Source organism: Equus asinus, chromosome 2 (genome assembly GCF_041296235.1).
Source record: "Equus asinus isolate D_3611 breed Donkey chromosome 2, EquAss-T2T_v2, whole genome shotgun sequence".
Lineage (NCBI taxonomy): Eukaryota > Metazoa > Chordata > Mammalia > Perissodactyla > Equidae > Equus > Equus asinus.
The window spans coordinates 117,055,509-117,071,500 of NC_091791.1; the positions used below are offsets into that span (position 1 = coordinate 117,055,509).

General features: G+C 37.7%; 1 protein-coding gene across 1 annotated transcript; it reads left to right on the top strand.

Moving 5' to 3' along the window:
- The first annotated feature begins 749 nt into the window (after nucleotides 1-749).
- On the top strand, nucleotides 750-11,187 carry SNURF (SNRPN upstream open reading frame). Its single transcript, XM_044763246.2, has 3 exons — nucleotides 750-893; nucleotides 6,826-6,921; nucleotides 11,052-11,187. The coding sequence occupies exons 1-3, from the start codon at nucleotides 880-882 to the stop codon at nucleotides 11,155-11,157; spliced, it is 216 nt and encodes a 71-aa protein (XP_044619181.1). The 5' UTR covers nucleotides 750-879; the 3' UTR covers nucleotides 11,158-11,187.
- The last annotated feature ends 4,805 nt before the right edge of the window (nucleotides 11,188-15,992 follow it).

Sequence of the window (15,992 nt, forward strand, 5' to 3'; positions counted from 1 at the left end):
GACATGGTATTATTAGTGAAAAAATCTTGTATCTGTTTATTAGTATTGCATGAAAGTGCTATTTCCTCCACTTCGGATATCACTGATTATGGGTAAAAATTTAAATTTAGCCAAGTAAAGGTTCTTGTGTTCTGTAGGGATCCAAGTTCATTTTTTTGTTTTACAAGAAATGAATAGCCAATATTCCCAATGTAATGATCTATCCATCCTGTACTGGAGAGTTTACATTATAATTTGTTTGGCATAATTTTCATAATTTACAAAAAAAATTGCAGAAAGGAGAAAAAGGGGAAAAATGCCCACCAAATTTGAACAATACAACATCTTCCTAGAGTTATATTTTCTTCTAGACAGGCCTTCAGGTATCTAGCATATTTGCATTCACTGTGGTTTTGCATCAGTTTAACTCTTCCAAACCAGCATTTTCGGTACCGCATATAGAAAAACATGAGAGTGATAATCAATCAGGATTGTTTGGCTAGTGGGGCCAGCAAAGACTTGTTGGGGAATTAAGTATTATTTCTTGAACATTTTACACATATTTAAAAACAGGGGGACGTTGCCATTAACCTCAGGATGGCGGTGGACCCAGTATTCCCCGTCTCAGGGCGCGAGCACCTTGGCCTCTTGCGCTACAGTACACACCATGCCCCGTTGCTCGAGTCAAGCAAGGCACTAGCGCCCCCGCATTGCGGCAAGAACTCGGCTCTGCAGCGAATGGACGCGCATGCGTGGTCAAGGACTGAGGGGGCCGAGTTGTTGCGCATGCGTAGGCGGAGCTGCTGCAATTAGTTGACGCTGTGGTGGTGACTCCGGCGCAGATTCGAGCGGCCGCCAGAGATGCCTGATGCTCTCTTCTGAGGAGCGGCCAGCGTCGCAATGGAGCGGCCCAGGTCAGCCGTGCAGGTGTCTTCCCTCAGAGACAGCCTGGGGGACATTTTTGTTTGTTTGATGTTTCAGGTGTGCAGAATTTGGAGTACTGTCTTGGGAATCCGGGCCCTAAAGTTCTTTGTTCTGGAGAACCGGATGGGAAACCTTTGGAGGCTTGGGGCTTGGCTCTACCTCACTGGACCGTGTCCTGCCCTCATCGTGTCTCTCTTGGCCCATCTGCATCATCCTATTGCGTCCCGTTAGATCCTTTCTAGTGGGGCCCTTTGCCCTTGAGATGTGAGGGCGTGACCGCAGGTGCGGAGGGGTACGTGGTGTTGGCCGTGGTGCGTAGAAGGGGGGAAGGGCACGACAGGGAGGGGTCAGTGGGGGGGGGGTCCGCAGAGATGGGGGGCAGTGACACGGTAGGGTGTCTATGGTTTTGGAGACAGTGGTGTTTGCAGGGGTGCCTACCATTGTGGTGGCAGGTGGAATACTAGTGGGCATCCATGGTGGTGGTGGCGGGTGGGATACTTGTGGGCGTCCCTGGTGGCGGTGACGGTGTGTGGCCACCATGGCAGTGGTGGGAGGGGTGGAGGATGGGATGTTCACAGTGGTGGTAGTAGTGAGGGAGTGGCCGCAGTATCCATGCCGGTGGTTTGGGGTCAGTGGGGTGCTCACCATGGCGGTGATACAGAAGGGATGGCAGGGGGACCGCGGTGGCCATGGTGCGAGGGGACAGTGGGGTGGCCACGGTGGCAGTGGTAGGGAAGAGGTAGGGAGATGGTTACCGTGGCGGTGATACAGAGGGAGTGGCGGGGTGACCACCGCAGCATTGATAGAGTGGGCGGCAGTAGGGACGGTGGTGTGTGGGAGGGGCTTAGCGGAGTGGCTGCCATGGTGGTGGTGGAGCGATGGCGGTGGGCAGGGCGTCTGAGGTGGCGTCAGATGGAGAGGGTGGTATCTGGTGTACAGCCATTGGTTTGAAGGGAGTACGTTAAATATTCTGAGACCTGTGGCCGTCCTAGAGTTTGCGTATTGTGGGGAACCTGTTGGCCCACATTCAGCTGATGGGATGGCTGCGGAAATGTTCACGTCTTTATATATTTTACTTATTGATAATCATTGGCTTTTGTGCTTTTGGTGTAAGATTGGGGATATCGTGTGCAGAACTTACTTTACGCATCTCGTGAGAGACTTGCCAGGTTCTGGGATGTGACACCGCCGGGACGTCTTCCTCGCACTGATTTTCCTTGCGTTCTGAACACAGTTCTCAAAGACAGGCGGTTGTTAAAGGCAGGCTCAGGCACGCAAAGGTCCTAAGCCGCGTCACAGCCATTGTGCGGCTCTCAAAGATGGCTGCCGCTGCAGATGCACGACTCTGCGCCTGCGCCAGAGCTTGGAGGTGGCCACCCTCTCCCCGCCCCAGTGCTGCAGTGGGGGAGGGGCAGTTGTGCCGCTTCTGCAGGGAAGGAATTTCGGCTGCGCCTTCCCCAAAGTGCATTGCTGAGGGGAGGAGGCGGGCCTGAGTGGGCGGCTGCCCCTCTTCAAAGTGCCGCAGCTTGGAAGCAGGCGGGGTGCGCAGGCGCAGCAGAGATGACATCACCTCCGTCCAGCAGTAGGGCAGGCAACTGGGGAGGGGGTTTACGCATCCTGTCCCTGGAGGTGGTGGTGGCCACCTTCTTCACCTGTCTACTGCAGTTGATCCTTCCTTGCTGTGCTGCAGTGGAGGGAGGAAGAAAGAAGGGCACAGGTTTGCTCAGCCTCTGCCTTGCGGCCGCCCCCACTATATAAGAACGCAGTGGAGGGGGGAGGGCATTGAGGCTGGGGATTTTACTGGGAGGCGATTTGTACATTCGACATCTTCTTATGGCTGGCGTACTGCTGCTTTTCTGCTGTGAAGTAGGACAGGTGTGGGGGCTTTGGATGCCAAAAAAGGCGAGGCCTTCCCAGGATCCACCGTTCTACTTAAGGCAGGCTTCGTCACTTGTGCTGGAGATTTTAAATGTTTCCTGAGTCTAGAAAGGCATACCTTTTCATTTTTGTTCTCCCTAGGATGTTTTGTGCGCAATCTTAATTGTTCTCCATGTTCAAAGAGCGTTCATTAGCTCGTAAGGCAACTCCCCTTCGTATAACCTTTGATTTCTAAGTGCATTCACCTTTGAGAGTTTGTCATATTTCTTAATCTCTGGATATTCTATTTGTGATGCATCCTTTAGAGATGATTTCCTTAAATCGGAGGATGAAGGCTCCTAGGAGCTAGAGCTGTAAGCTGTTTGCTCACAGAGAAGAGAGGAGAGAATCAGAGAACTAGTAGGCTACAGGGCTGTGGGTGTACCTGGAATTAAGGAATTATAGCCCTTAGTGGGATTTTTAGATTAATGCTTTTTGAACTATCATTTTTGAAGTTGAAGGTCTTATGTAAATTTCGTGAGAAAGGATAATTAACATAACTTTTCTTGTATTCCATATTCTACTAGATTTTTTCCCTGACTTTTTTAAGGAATTCATTTTCCTTTGCAGGATTTTGATGTGCTTGCATTTTTTCTTCTCTGTTTTCATTCATCATAACCAGTGTGTGTGTCTGTGCTGAGTTGGAATGTCATTATGGGAAATAAATCCAGAAGCTTGAAAGCTTTGTTCTGGAATTGTTTCTTTTCGAGTAGTTGGAAAAACAGCAGGAGTCTGGAACTTTGTGATACTTAGGATTTGCCCATTTTTCCTGCTTGTATGAAGATAATTGCTTCAAATATTTATATTTTGGTTTAACTTATCATTTGACTTTCTGCGCGATGAGCGAGTTATCCTGGTCCGCCATTTTGTAGTCTTTTACTCAGGTTCAGGATCTCAATATGGCGGATCCCTTTGGAAAGACCTCTGAAGCTGTAGGGCGTCTTTTCTGCGCAGTGAATGTTTGGCTTAGTACCAAGGCTTTTTGAAAATCAGGAGGGAATGTGAGCCCATCCTGTGATTTAGACCAAGGAAACTTAGTCGAGGTACTGTTTTGTTGCTCTCTAAGGCAAGATACTATCTGGTTTGGCTTTATTCAGTTTGTTTTCTATTATCTTGGTTTCCCAGTGTTCTGTCTGGTGTTTCATTACTGAAATATTTTACCTGTATGTGGTTACACTACATCTTTATTCCTCTGTTTCCCTCTTGCTTTTCTTAATGTGATTAGATTTGTTTTTAACAAATGTCACATGTAAGATATAAGGCCTCTAAATTAATCTCTTAACTTTGACACTTCACTTTGCTACTTAGCTGTTTTTAGGAAGAATCTGTAAGCAGGGTATAAGTGCTGCCTCAACGTGACAGGAGACAGTGAGGTTTTTAATCCTCTTTCAGTATACATTAGAACTTTATTGCTAGTCTTGTCTGTCCCCTCCACTTTTGGGGACCAGAGCCAGGAAGCTTGAGTAAGAGTTTTGGATGGTTAAGGCAGCCTGCTTCACTAATAAAGATTGGGCGTGGAAATTATTTATTTTGTCTGGAGTTTCGGAATTCTGGCTGGTCCAGAATTCTTTTTTGATGATTCCACAGGTTTTGTTATGAAGCACTGATTTTCTTGTTTGTGGAAAGATCTGAAGACTGGGATCATCTCACATTATCTTCTTAATTTTTATTTTACATTTTTGATATCTTAGTTGAGTTTTTAAGGTCTTTTGGCGGGAGTGTAAGGCATATTAAATATTTGATAACATATTAGGCACTTTGGGAAAACACTCATCACTTTTTGCTTTTCAGTGTATTTCCAAATTAGTATCTTTTTTTTATGAAAGTGATTTTGGAGCAAAAAATTAACATTGTGTACATATAACAACATTTTTTTCCGTTAAATGCTTAATTTTCTGAAATACTGGTTTCTGGTTTGGGAAAGCAGTTAGGAACATTTTAAATGCGTGTGTGTGGGGGGGCTTATGTAGAACAAACCACTATTTTAGAAATGAAGCTACTCATAAAGGATTTTGCATGTAGCTTTGAAAAATTGATTTGGGTAATTGAATAGAACAGTTTTGTACACTGGTTCTTTTCTCAGTTGAACTCAGACCTTTTCATACTGAGGCAACTGATGAAGGCATAAAGAAACTGAATTTTTTTTTTTTTTTGGTAATGGGGTGTTCTCAGTTACACTATTAATTGTCATCAGTGGTCTGTGACACAGGAGAGGCATATGATATGGTCTCTTGTTGTGTTAGATTAATATAATATTGTATTACATTAATAAATATATTTGGGAAACTACTGTGTGGTTTCATGAGTCAAGTACTTCATTCCTTTTTATCTCTGAATGGCATTCCATTGTGTGGATATACCATATGACGTTGTATTTTGTTTATCATTCATCAATAGTTGTACTTTGAGTTGTTTCCACTTTTTGGTTATTATGATTAATGCTGGTAGGTACATTCATGCTCAAGTGTCTGTGTTTTTACTTTACTCCATTAAGGAGTGGAATTACTAGATCAAATGATAACTACATTGTTAACATTTTTAGGAAATGCCGGAGGCTGTACCATTTTACATTCCCACTAACAAGTGTACACAAATCCTCCTCTATTCCTGTGGTATATATTCATGGTTTTGATTTGCATTTCTCTAATGACTGTAATGATACTGATCATCATTTCTAGTGCTGATGGAGATTTGTATATCTTTGGAAAGCAGCCTGTCAAATCCTTTACTCATTTTTAAGTTGAATTTTTAAATTTTATTATCGAGTTGGAAGAGTTCTTTACATATTCTGGATACTACATTTTCCTTAGTTATGTGATTTGCAAATATTATCTCCTATTCTGTTAGTTATTTCTTCACTTTCTTAATAGTGTCCTTTGAAGCAAAGACATTTTTTATTTTTGGTGAAATTGACTTTATGGATTCCTCTCTCATTAATTACTCTAGGTATCACATGCTTTGCTAAGCAAAGGTCAAGGAGATTGGCAAAGTGTATACTTTTATCATTTAGAAGTCTGGTATGTACATGACTGATTTTTTTCCAAGTGATCTTTTTCTCTTGCTTGTTTAGAACATTAGGTTTTTGCAGCAATAAAACAAGTTGGGATTATTGGTAAGCTATTTGGGTTACTTTGCGTAGTCTAACATGAATTTTAAAATAAGGTTCAGGGAATTAGCTTTTGGGATATGTGCTTTGAATTCTGCCTTTGAAATACTACGTTGCATGACTTTTGTAAAATATCTTTCATTCTGTCCTTTCTGGTTTAACATTCTTTGATTTTAGGTTTATGATTACTTCCTCTAGTTTCTAATATGGATGACCCAAGTGGAAGATTTCATGCGTAGATCCCTTGAGTAGCCATTTTGTAAATTGCTCTGCAGCTCAGAATACGGCAGAAGCAATGTTTTTATTTTTATTTTTTTTTGTTCAAGCAGCCCTTTTGTTTCCTGTTATGAAAATCCTAAGCAAGCAGCAATGTGTAGGAGGTTGCTTAAGTAGGCATTTTGTAATTTAAACTTAATGCTTTTTCCACCATACAAAAGGATCTATCTGTTCTAAATATATTTTAAACCGTTTTTGGAATCAACATTGCTATTGGGGGGCGGAGATATGGGTCATATGTCCATGTAACTAAATATAGCTCTGTAAGTGTGTAGTTTTATATCTGTATGTGTGACAGTAAGGAGAAATAAATATTTTATTTTTGCTTAATTGGTATTTTCCCCCAGCTTTTCTGATGTGAAGGGACTTCTAAAGGGAGAAAGTGGTTTTTGGTCAGATCCTGACTATTGGAGAATAAAGAACTTCTAATAATTTAATTATACATTGCCCCCCTGTTTTATTGAGATATAGTTAACATACATTACTGTACTTTGTTTTAGTTAGATTATGGGCACTTTAAAGACTCCAGACACGTTAAAAATAGCTCTAAAACTAACCTTTAAATAAATGATTATTTCAGGAATTCATGAAACCTATCAAACAAATCCATCTTTTCGTTTCAGGGACCGCTTACACCTGAGACGGACTACGGAACAGCACGTACCAGAGGTTGAAGTGCAAGTCAAACGTAGAAGGACGGCCTCACTGAGCAATCAAGAGTGAGTACAGTCTGGGTTGAGAACCAATTTAATTAGAATCCTTTATCAAATTGGAACAAAGTATCATGCAATGATGGGATTGAAATGAGGTTAATTAATAAAAGATACACATGACTGTAATCCAGAAGAAGGAGCAAAAAAGCAATGAAATCATCCTTAACCATGTAGTCCTAACTTAACTCAATTTCTGTTAAAATTTTAGTAAAATATATTTCCTTTTTTTCCATACGTGTGTTATGTGGGTTTTATCTTTATAAAATTCTACATCTGTCAACATATTTATATTTAAATTATTTCTGCTTTATTTTTGATGTTGTTACTAAATCACTTTTTATATGCTTGCAAAATGTTCTGTGTACTAAAGGGATGTTAATTTATGCATTCATGGTTGCTCTGCAATATTTAGATTTTTATTTGGTTAGTGCATTTATCCAGTTAAAAATTTGAACTACATACGTTTTTCCCTCTCCTTATTTGGGATACATACACATATACACACACACTTTTAAATTTAGGTTTCCAGAAGGGTGTTTTAATTAAAAACGTGAACATTTTTAATGACCTGGTAGCTATTGAGTATACATTGAATCTGTTGCATTTTGTCATTACCACAAATCTTGGCAGTGTCAGTGGGCAGCATTTCTTTTTTCTTTCCTAAATCGGTTTTATTAGATTACCTTTCAAGATGACAAGTATTAATAGTATATGAATGTAGTTTTTTTGTAAAACATAATTTTGAGATAAAAAGTAGGTATTTTCAAGTCACACCAGTCCAGTCCCTTTTCTTCCCCAGAGGTAATACTCAGGTACTTTGATCTCTGTCCTTTCTGCCCTTTTCTTATGCATTCATGTGTATATACACACACGCACCTATGGAGGGGAGCGGGAGAGAGTCATATTTGTGATTTGTTTGTTTACATACATGAGATTTGTTCTATAACAATATGCCTTGGGCATCTTTCCATGTAAGTGCATATGAGTCTACTTTATTTTACAAACTGCAGAGTTTGGTGGTGGAATAACAATTTATCATTTGCTTACTGATGGATATTCAGGTTGTTTGCATTTGTTAGCTATTATAAACAAAGAACATAAGAGCAGTCAATCTGAAAATTAATATTAGTTATTACTATTTGCGTTTTATCTCCTCAAATCTAAAGCTTTTAAAAACTTGTTTTAAACATTGAGTAGCATTTTGTCTTATTTTTGTTATTTTCTCATTTTGCACATGAAAAATTGCAATATATGTATGTGTTAAATTACTGGTGAGGCTAAAGATTTCACCATTTTTCCCTGTTTATTTTGTTTACTCTTTTGAGTTCATTCTTTATTAAATTTTTATTTTGAAAATTACTTTGAAAAGGAGTATTTTATGAATGAACATTTTATATAATTTGTCTTTTATAATAGGATGTTTGCCTATTATTTTTCTTTTATATGGTAATTTATTTTTTCTCTTCGGTCTTTTGTAACTCTAGGGATTTTAAAAGTGCCATTTTTTCCCCAGAATCTCTAGAAATATCTTGAGGTACTTTAGAGACTGTGTTTGAGGTATAGGTAGGAGGGATTTCTTGGGGGAGGATCTTTTGTTAGTGAATGAAGGTTCTATCATATTTGTTATATTTTGTTAGTTTTTATCCTATGCAGCATCAGCTTGGATCAGAATGACAGGTGATCTCATGCTTGTCTTGTTTAAGTCTTCTTTAGGTGTCATTTTCTTGTCTATATCTATGGAAACATTTTGTAGCTTTCAAAGAAGCAATAACTTCATTTTTCTGACCTCTGCTGTAAAAGCTATGTATAAATACTACAGGGTGCTAAATTAGGGGAGGGATCTGAGAGAAGTTTTGGGTTAGGGAAATAGTGTAATTTCCCTAGTCATCTGTCTCTGCTTTCAGAGTAAGTAGATTATAAGAATGGCTAAGCACTATGGATAGTCTCTAAGCCGTGCTTTAATGATACATATGCTCAGGATTCTCTCAGAATTAGGACATTTAATAGTTAGAATCTCAGTGTTCATTTTAATAATAATCCATCAGCCCACCTTTTCCCAAGCCGTAAGTACCAGGAGTCAGTATTCCTAAGGAATTGTGTGGGTACCAGTTCTAAAGACCAATAAAGGATTGCTATTACTATCCATCCAAAAAATACAAAACAAAGTTGAGTAAAAACCCAAACAAGATGCAGACAAAACATCCCACAAACCCTACATTAAGTATTAATAAAGGTTCATTGATTTGCATTCCCGAATTGATGGTTATTCTGTCTTTTAGTGGATCATCAAATCAGCTCTTGTTCTTTTGGACCAAAGAATGTTTTCCTCATTTCTTGATGTATTTGAGTTTGGGAGAAATTGGAGATTGGGTCTGGAGAGTCCCCTGAATCTCTTTCATGCACCTTTTCAACTGTCTTTCTAAAGTTATATTCTGCATTTTTTGAAGTAAATGCTGTGTACTGCATCTTATTTTCTCAGTCTTACCTTAGTCTTCAGTTGGGTTTCAGGTTAAACCCAAGAAGGGCACTGCTATAGGAGTTAGAAGAAGGGAAAAGAAAGGGTTTTTTTGGAGGGCTGAAACACTTTTTTGAGAACCTTGTTATGTCAGAGCAAGCAGGCAACCTTTTTGCCGTTTGGTAACAGAAGGATTGGAACTGAGAATGCCCAAGTAAAGATTTTAATTATTCAGTCATTGGAATGGGAAAATCTAAAGGAATGAGCAATGCAATTCTGACCCTTACTACCTAGAGTTAGGGCAGACTTGACAGGTTAAAGGCACAGTCTCTCGAGAGTATCTCAATTTAGATACCAACTTCAAGTCCAAGGTTTCTAGGCTACCTGTACATCTCAACAGGAAGATACAGATTCTAGGTTTTCACTATTCCCTCAGGTTCCATAATTTGTTAGAATGACTCACAGAGCTCAAGAAAGCACTATACTTACTATTAATTTTATTATAGAGGATACAGATTGGGATATGCCAGTGAGGAGACCCATAGGGAAAGATCTGAAGCTTCCATGTCATCAGGCTGTGATAATCTCTCAGCATATCAATGTATATCATCACCCAAGCAAGGTCACCAGAACTTTGCATGTCTCTAGTTTTTATTAGTGTTTCGTTATTTAGATGTGATTGATTGAGTCACTGGCTCATGATTGAACTCCACCTCACTCAATTTCCATCTCCAGTCCTTTCCCAGGAGGTCAGGCTCTACGCCCCAACCCTCTATTCAAGAGGTGCCAGCCCCAATCCCATTATCTTTTCAGCGTTAACTCAGGTGTGATCCAAGGCACCCACCGTGAATAACAGAATACACTCCTGTCACTTGATAACCTCTAAAATCCCTGAATTTATCTTCCAGGAACAATGGACAAAGTCCAGCCTCATTCTTTATTATATAGCACAATGATAAAGATGTTATTTAAAAACTACGGAAAGTAGTGGAAAACCTTTTATCACAGTCCCATTTCCAAATCCAACTGCTGTTGAATATTTTCATATATATAATGCTTGTCAACAAGGGCAGGATTGCTGGGGATTTATTTTCTCTTGCTTGTCTTTTTAACCAGCAATCTGAGATTCACACCAGATTACTGATCCATGTGGATATACTGAGGGCTTTTTTCCAGAACTTCCTCCTAACAGATAGTTGGTTTATGAGATTTGAGAGCCTAAACAGCCTGAGTCCTGGACTTTTTTTGTTTCAGGTAGTGTTTTCTCAGGAGGATCAGTATGGATGACAGCCTTAATGTCTCAATGGAAATGCCTAAGCAAGTGTACCACCGTCTTACTAGCGGTTAGAGAGTGGTTTTGAGATAGGATGATTGGAAAGTGAGTAATGGATATGGTACTGATGGCATTTCCACAGGGCTTTTTAAACCAAAAGAGCTTTTTTTTTTTTAGTTACGTGGTAGTATCCCCAAAGTGGGTAAGTATACCTCAGTTCCTTGTACATTCCTGTATGCAGAGAGAGACTGCTGTTTCCTGTTTTATGATTTCTTCATGAGGTAGTGGCATGCTCTGACCCAAATGAGAATCTCTTTGAATGTCGTAAGAATCTCTACGTTTTCTTCTATATTGTTATCTATATAGTCAAAAGACTTTTCATTTATATGTATTGTGCTCTTGTCATAGGTGTCAGCTGTACCCGAGGCGATCTCAGCAACAGCAAATACCTCTGCTGGATTTCCAGGCAGAACTGAGACAGGCATTCTTAGCTGAGACACCAAGAGGTGGTTAAAACAGTATTGGAACATCCAGGTAGCTGATTGTAAGTGAAAAACCTGGTTAGAGCTGATGAAGTCATGATTGGTAATAAAGAAATAATTAAAGAATAGAGTGTTTGGAGGTCACTTAATTATATAGGATATTTTAAAGACAATTTTTTTCCTTAAGAGCTTCTTACAATAAAAACATTGCAGCAAGTTTAAAAAAGTAAAAGCAGGACTTTAAGGCTCTTGCTCTTAGACTTTATAATGTTTCTATATTACTGTCCAGTCATTGTCATGCATGCTTTTTAGGTGGTTTTATTCACATTTAACTTGTATTGATTTTCAACTTTATATGAAAAGTGTTTCATTACAAATGGCTGCTGAATATTCTGTTAATGAATGTTTTATAGTTCCCTTTTGTGAGACTTCATTTTTTTTTTTTGCTGGTAGTTTGAATAAAGCTTCAATGAATTGCTTTGCATAAAACATTAGATAGGATCCTTTCCTCAAATATGCAGATATGAAAATAAATTGAGTCAAGGACTATAAACTTTAAGATACATTTTCTAAATTGTATTGCAAGGTATTATATTAGTCTCTATTGCCTTGAAAAAATAGTGCCAGTTACAATAGACTTTTACCTACATTGGTTATTTTGATTACATATCATTTGTCTTTATTGAATTATAAATAACACATCACATTCATTGGGAGATAAGCTTAATTTCCCCATACTTATTTACTAATTATTCTTGTTTCTCTTTTTCTCACTTTTTTGTTTGAATCAGCTGACAGTTTAATAAAGCTGTTATCCATGATTTTTTAATGTGATGTAGATTTATTTAGTCTCTTATGTTGGTTGTTTACATTTTTAAGAAAAAGCTATTCAGAAGTTGATTTTGATTTAGTACTTTGTTTCTTTTTTGTGACTTTTTTTTAATTTTAAGATTTGAAGGACCTCAATCCCAAGAGTTTAATATATGCTTTTTAGAAACTAAGAGATGAAGGGGGTTTATAGATGAGTTTTCTTCTAGATTTTCTTTATTTCTGTTTTGAAATATTACCCCTCAACTCAAATGATTTAGGTCTGTTTCCGGCCACCATTTTGAGTTTCAGAGCAATGGATTAAAAATAAGTTATCTGAGAAAAACCCTCCCTTGCTGAATCCTGTCCCCAGCATTCTGTAGTAATTGCCTGAACTTGATTGTAAGACAATGGAATCTGATTCTTGTCCCCAGCACTTGTTCCCCAGAGTAAGGAAATTTTTAAATGAGCAAGTAGGAAAAATTGAATTTTTTTTTAACCAGGAATTTTTTGGCTCCTCAATGCAGTTCACATACTTGAGTAAGTCCCTAAGTTTACTATTTGAAACAAATATTATGATGTATAAGTAGGACTATCTCATTTTTTGGTATTATATTTTATTCTAGTCTCCAGTACTAGTTTTATGTAAATAATTGCTAGTTACTAGGATTACTTTAGAGCAGGGGTTGGTAAAGTATCTGACCCACTCAATGCCTGCTTTTCTGAATAAAATTTTATGGGTACACAACCATGTCCAATTATTTTTTACATATGGTCTATTGCTGTATTGACTCTACAATGGCAGATTAAAGTAGTTGTGACAGATTGAATGGCAGGCGGAGCCTAAAATATGAAGTAAGCATTACAGGGTAGAGAACTAGATGAATTTCCGGAGCAAGGGTCAGGTCTAAGAATCATGTTATAGTCAGCTATACATGCAGATGAGTAGTTTTTAAAGACATTTTAACAATTGATATGTTCCTTTTTCATTATAAAAATAAAAATCTAAAGCATGTGAGTGATAGCCAAGAAAAATGAGAAAGTAAACCAAAGACATCCTATACCTATGTTTCAACCACAGCATGAGGTTGATTTTTTTTCCCATTTTCCCCATTTGTTATTCTTTTGAAAATATAGTTAGTTGGAATCATGCTTTTAAACTAATTTAATATCATTAATGTTTCGCCATTTTATTACATAGCCCACATAATTATCATTTTTAATGAATAAAAGATAGTCCATTCGTGATTTACTTTCTCTTGTACTTGTGTGTTTTTTTTTTCTAGTTTGCTATGCTATGATGAATGTTGTATGTTTTTGAAGCTATATTCAGTACCTTAAATTTATTGGATAAGGATCCACTTATGAGCTACATAAATATTAGTATGGGTATAAATACTAGTATGACTCTTAAATATTTTGTTATGTTACTTTCTAACAGCATTATGTAAGCAGTGTTGATTGCCATCAAGAATAATTACTAGAGTGTTAGTTTCTCAGTACCACCTTTGGTATCTTTTTTGATAAGTAATTCCAGAAAAGGAAAATTATTTTCTCGTAGTTTTAGCTGGCAGTGCTTTGTGAACGCATATTTTCCATTTAGTTATGTTTTCTCCTGTTACTTGTTAAACTTTTTTGTGCATTTTTCTGTGAAGGGTTTGTTATTTTACCAGCTTTGAGTGAGCGCTAATGTGTTACCGTTATTCCTTGATTTCTCATTTGTTGTATGTGCCTTGGTTGAGTTCTCACCATCTTATCTTTTGACTTAAAGAAGCTTCACATTCTTATGCAGTTTAATCATTTGAAAGTCCACACTTAACCAAAAGTTTGATAACTTGATGTGAAAGATCTGAGGATGTTTGAGTCAGGGACTCATGACCATTTATTTGCTTATGAGCCCTTTGATGTAAGGAGATGTACCGTAACTTGTAATTCATCAAGTCAGTGTGATGTTGCTGCTCCTCTTCTCCTCTGTCTCTTGAGGCATTTTGTTCTCCTTTGCTGTGGATATAAATTTGATCATTCTACAAATGATCTCCTTTTCTTTATAAGGGTTCATGATTATGGTTTGCTAAGTTTAGGGACAGGAGATAACTGTTCCTAAAATTTAAGTCCGTCTCACTAAGGCAAGGAAATCTTGTTTGAATTTGTTGATTTCTTCCAGCTAAACTGTATGAACTAGGGCTGGACGCTATGTGTTCACTGAAATGCCAAGTGGGATAGAACATTTGAAACTGATCCAGATGGGGAAATCTGTACTCTAAATCTTTTTGGCACCTGAAGATAAAGCTTTGTCTCTGAATTTCAAACTTTTACTGGAGAAGTGACTTAGTACAAATTCCTACCTTAAAAGCACATTTCATGCTGGTCCCATTACATTAATTTTACACAAGAAATTGTATTGTGATTACATTTTATTCCTTTGAATGAAATCTTGAAAAGCTGCATCCACCGCTACTGTTTTTTCTTTTGTTTTTTTCCAAATAATCGCTGTCTTGTTGTTCATTGTCTGGTAGTATGTCTCAGTTGTTGGTAAGGGAGTGTGTTCCAGTAATAGTGTTTTGTTGAATGGTTAGCTGTTCTATTTTTGCACCAATGACAATACAAAAAGTAATCTTAGGAACTTTATACTGTATTTGAAGGTCCTGACATTTTATTTTTTTAGCTTTATTGATGTACAGTTTGTATACCATAAAATTTAACCGTGTATAGGTCAGCGATTTTTTTTTTTTTAAGTAGATTTATAGAATTTCTTAACCTTTGCCACAGGGTACTTTTAGGACTTTGCATTACCGAAGTCAGACCCCTAGTAACCATTAACATTCATTCTCTATTTTCACCCTGTAGTTCAGGCACCACTTAATTTACTTCCTGTCTTCATGGATTGCTGAAGATCCTAAATCTATAAAAATGAAAATTGCTAATGATTCAAACATGTGCCAGGTATTCCTGGATTTAGACACTGTTTTATAGAGAATTCTGAACATGTAAATGATAGGTCTTAAACTTACTCAAGTGGGTTTAGGTCAGAAACTACATTTATTGGGCAAGGAGGTGTTAGTCTGCTGATTTGAATAGATCTTTTGAGATCTTTACTTATCAGTTTTTTGTAAAACATTAATTCCTGTATTGCAAATATTGAATGCCAGACATGGAGCTAGCCCTGATGTCATTCTTGTATCTTTGAGGACTAAGTTGGGTAGGTAGGAGAAGGGACAAGTACATAGATAGTAGAATCAGTTATGATGAGTGTTCAGAGGAGTGTTGACACTGTGTTGAGGGTATACATAGATCATCTTCGAGGAAAAACTGCACAAAGGATGCATAGCAGTTTGCATATGGAGAACAAAGTTTGGGAGATATTCAGAGTATTGCTCAAATTTATTTTTTAGATAATCTGATATCCTCAAAGTTCTCATAGAAGATTTATTTAACTGCTGTCAACTTTTGGTAGTTATAGAGAAGCATCCCTTCATCTTACCACCCTTACTGAATCATTTCTTTCATCCCGTTTTGTTCTCTTCTGATCAAGTGTCATACAGTTCCACATGGAAAATGGTGTCCTCAAAACATGTCTTTTACTTTATTATTCTGATGTTGGTTTAGTTCTTAACCACCATTTAAATAATTTCATTTTCACATCCTGAAATAGAGGATTCAGAATTTACTTAAGTTTACTTTGCCGGTTGCAAATTTTCTCTATTGAAAACAGTGGAGAACAATCTTACTGGAAATATTTGCACTGTTAAAAGTGAATTGGATTTGTTTATGATACTGGGCTACTTTTAGGCATAAAGCCAACTTCCCATTCAAAAGTAATTTGTTTCCTTTTTTAATGAATATAATCAGTAGTTTGAGACTGTTTACCATTTTTAGCTAGATTTCGTTGCCGTACATAATAAAAGCATTTTATTTAGTATATTTGGGAAAATGACAATATTATTATAATACATGTTCGTTTGATCACTAAGAAGATTGCCCATAGTATCCCATATAAGCATTCAGTAGTTGTTATGTCAGCTTTTAACATAGGAAGTCTTAAGTAGGTACATGATGAAAT

What these genes read in the sequence shown, in the direction of transcription:
- SNURF (XM_044763246.2), top strand. An exon ending in GCCTCACTGAGCAATCAAGA is followed by an intron (nt 6,922 to 11,051) that starts GTGAGTACAGTC and finishes CTCTTGTCATAG; the next exon opens with GTGTCAGCTGTACCCGAGGC.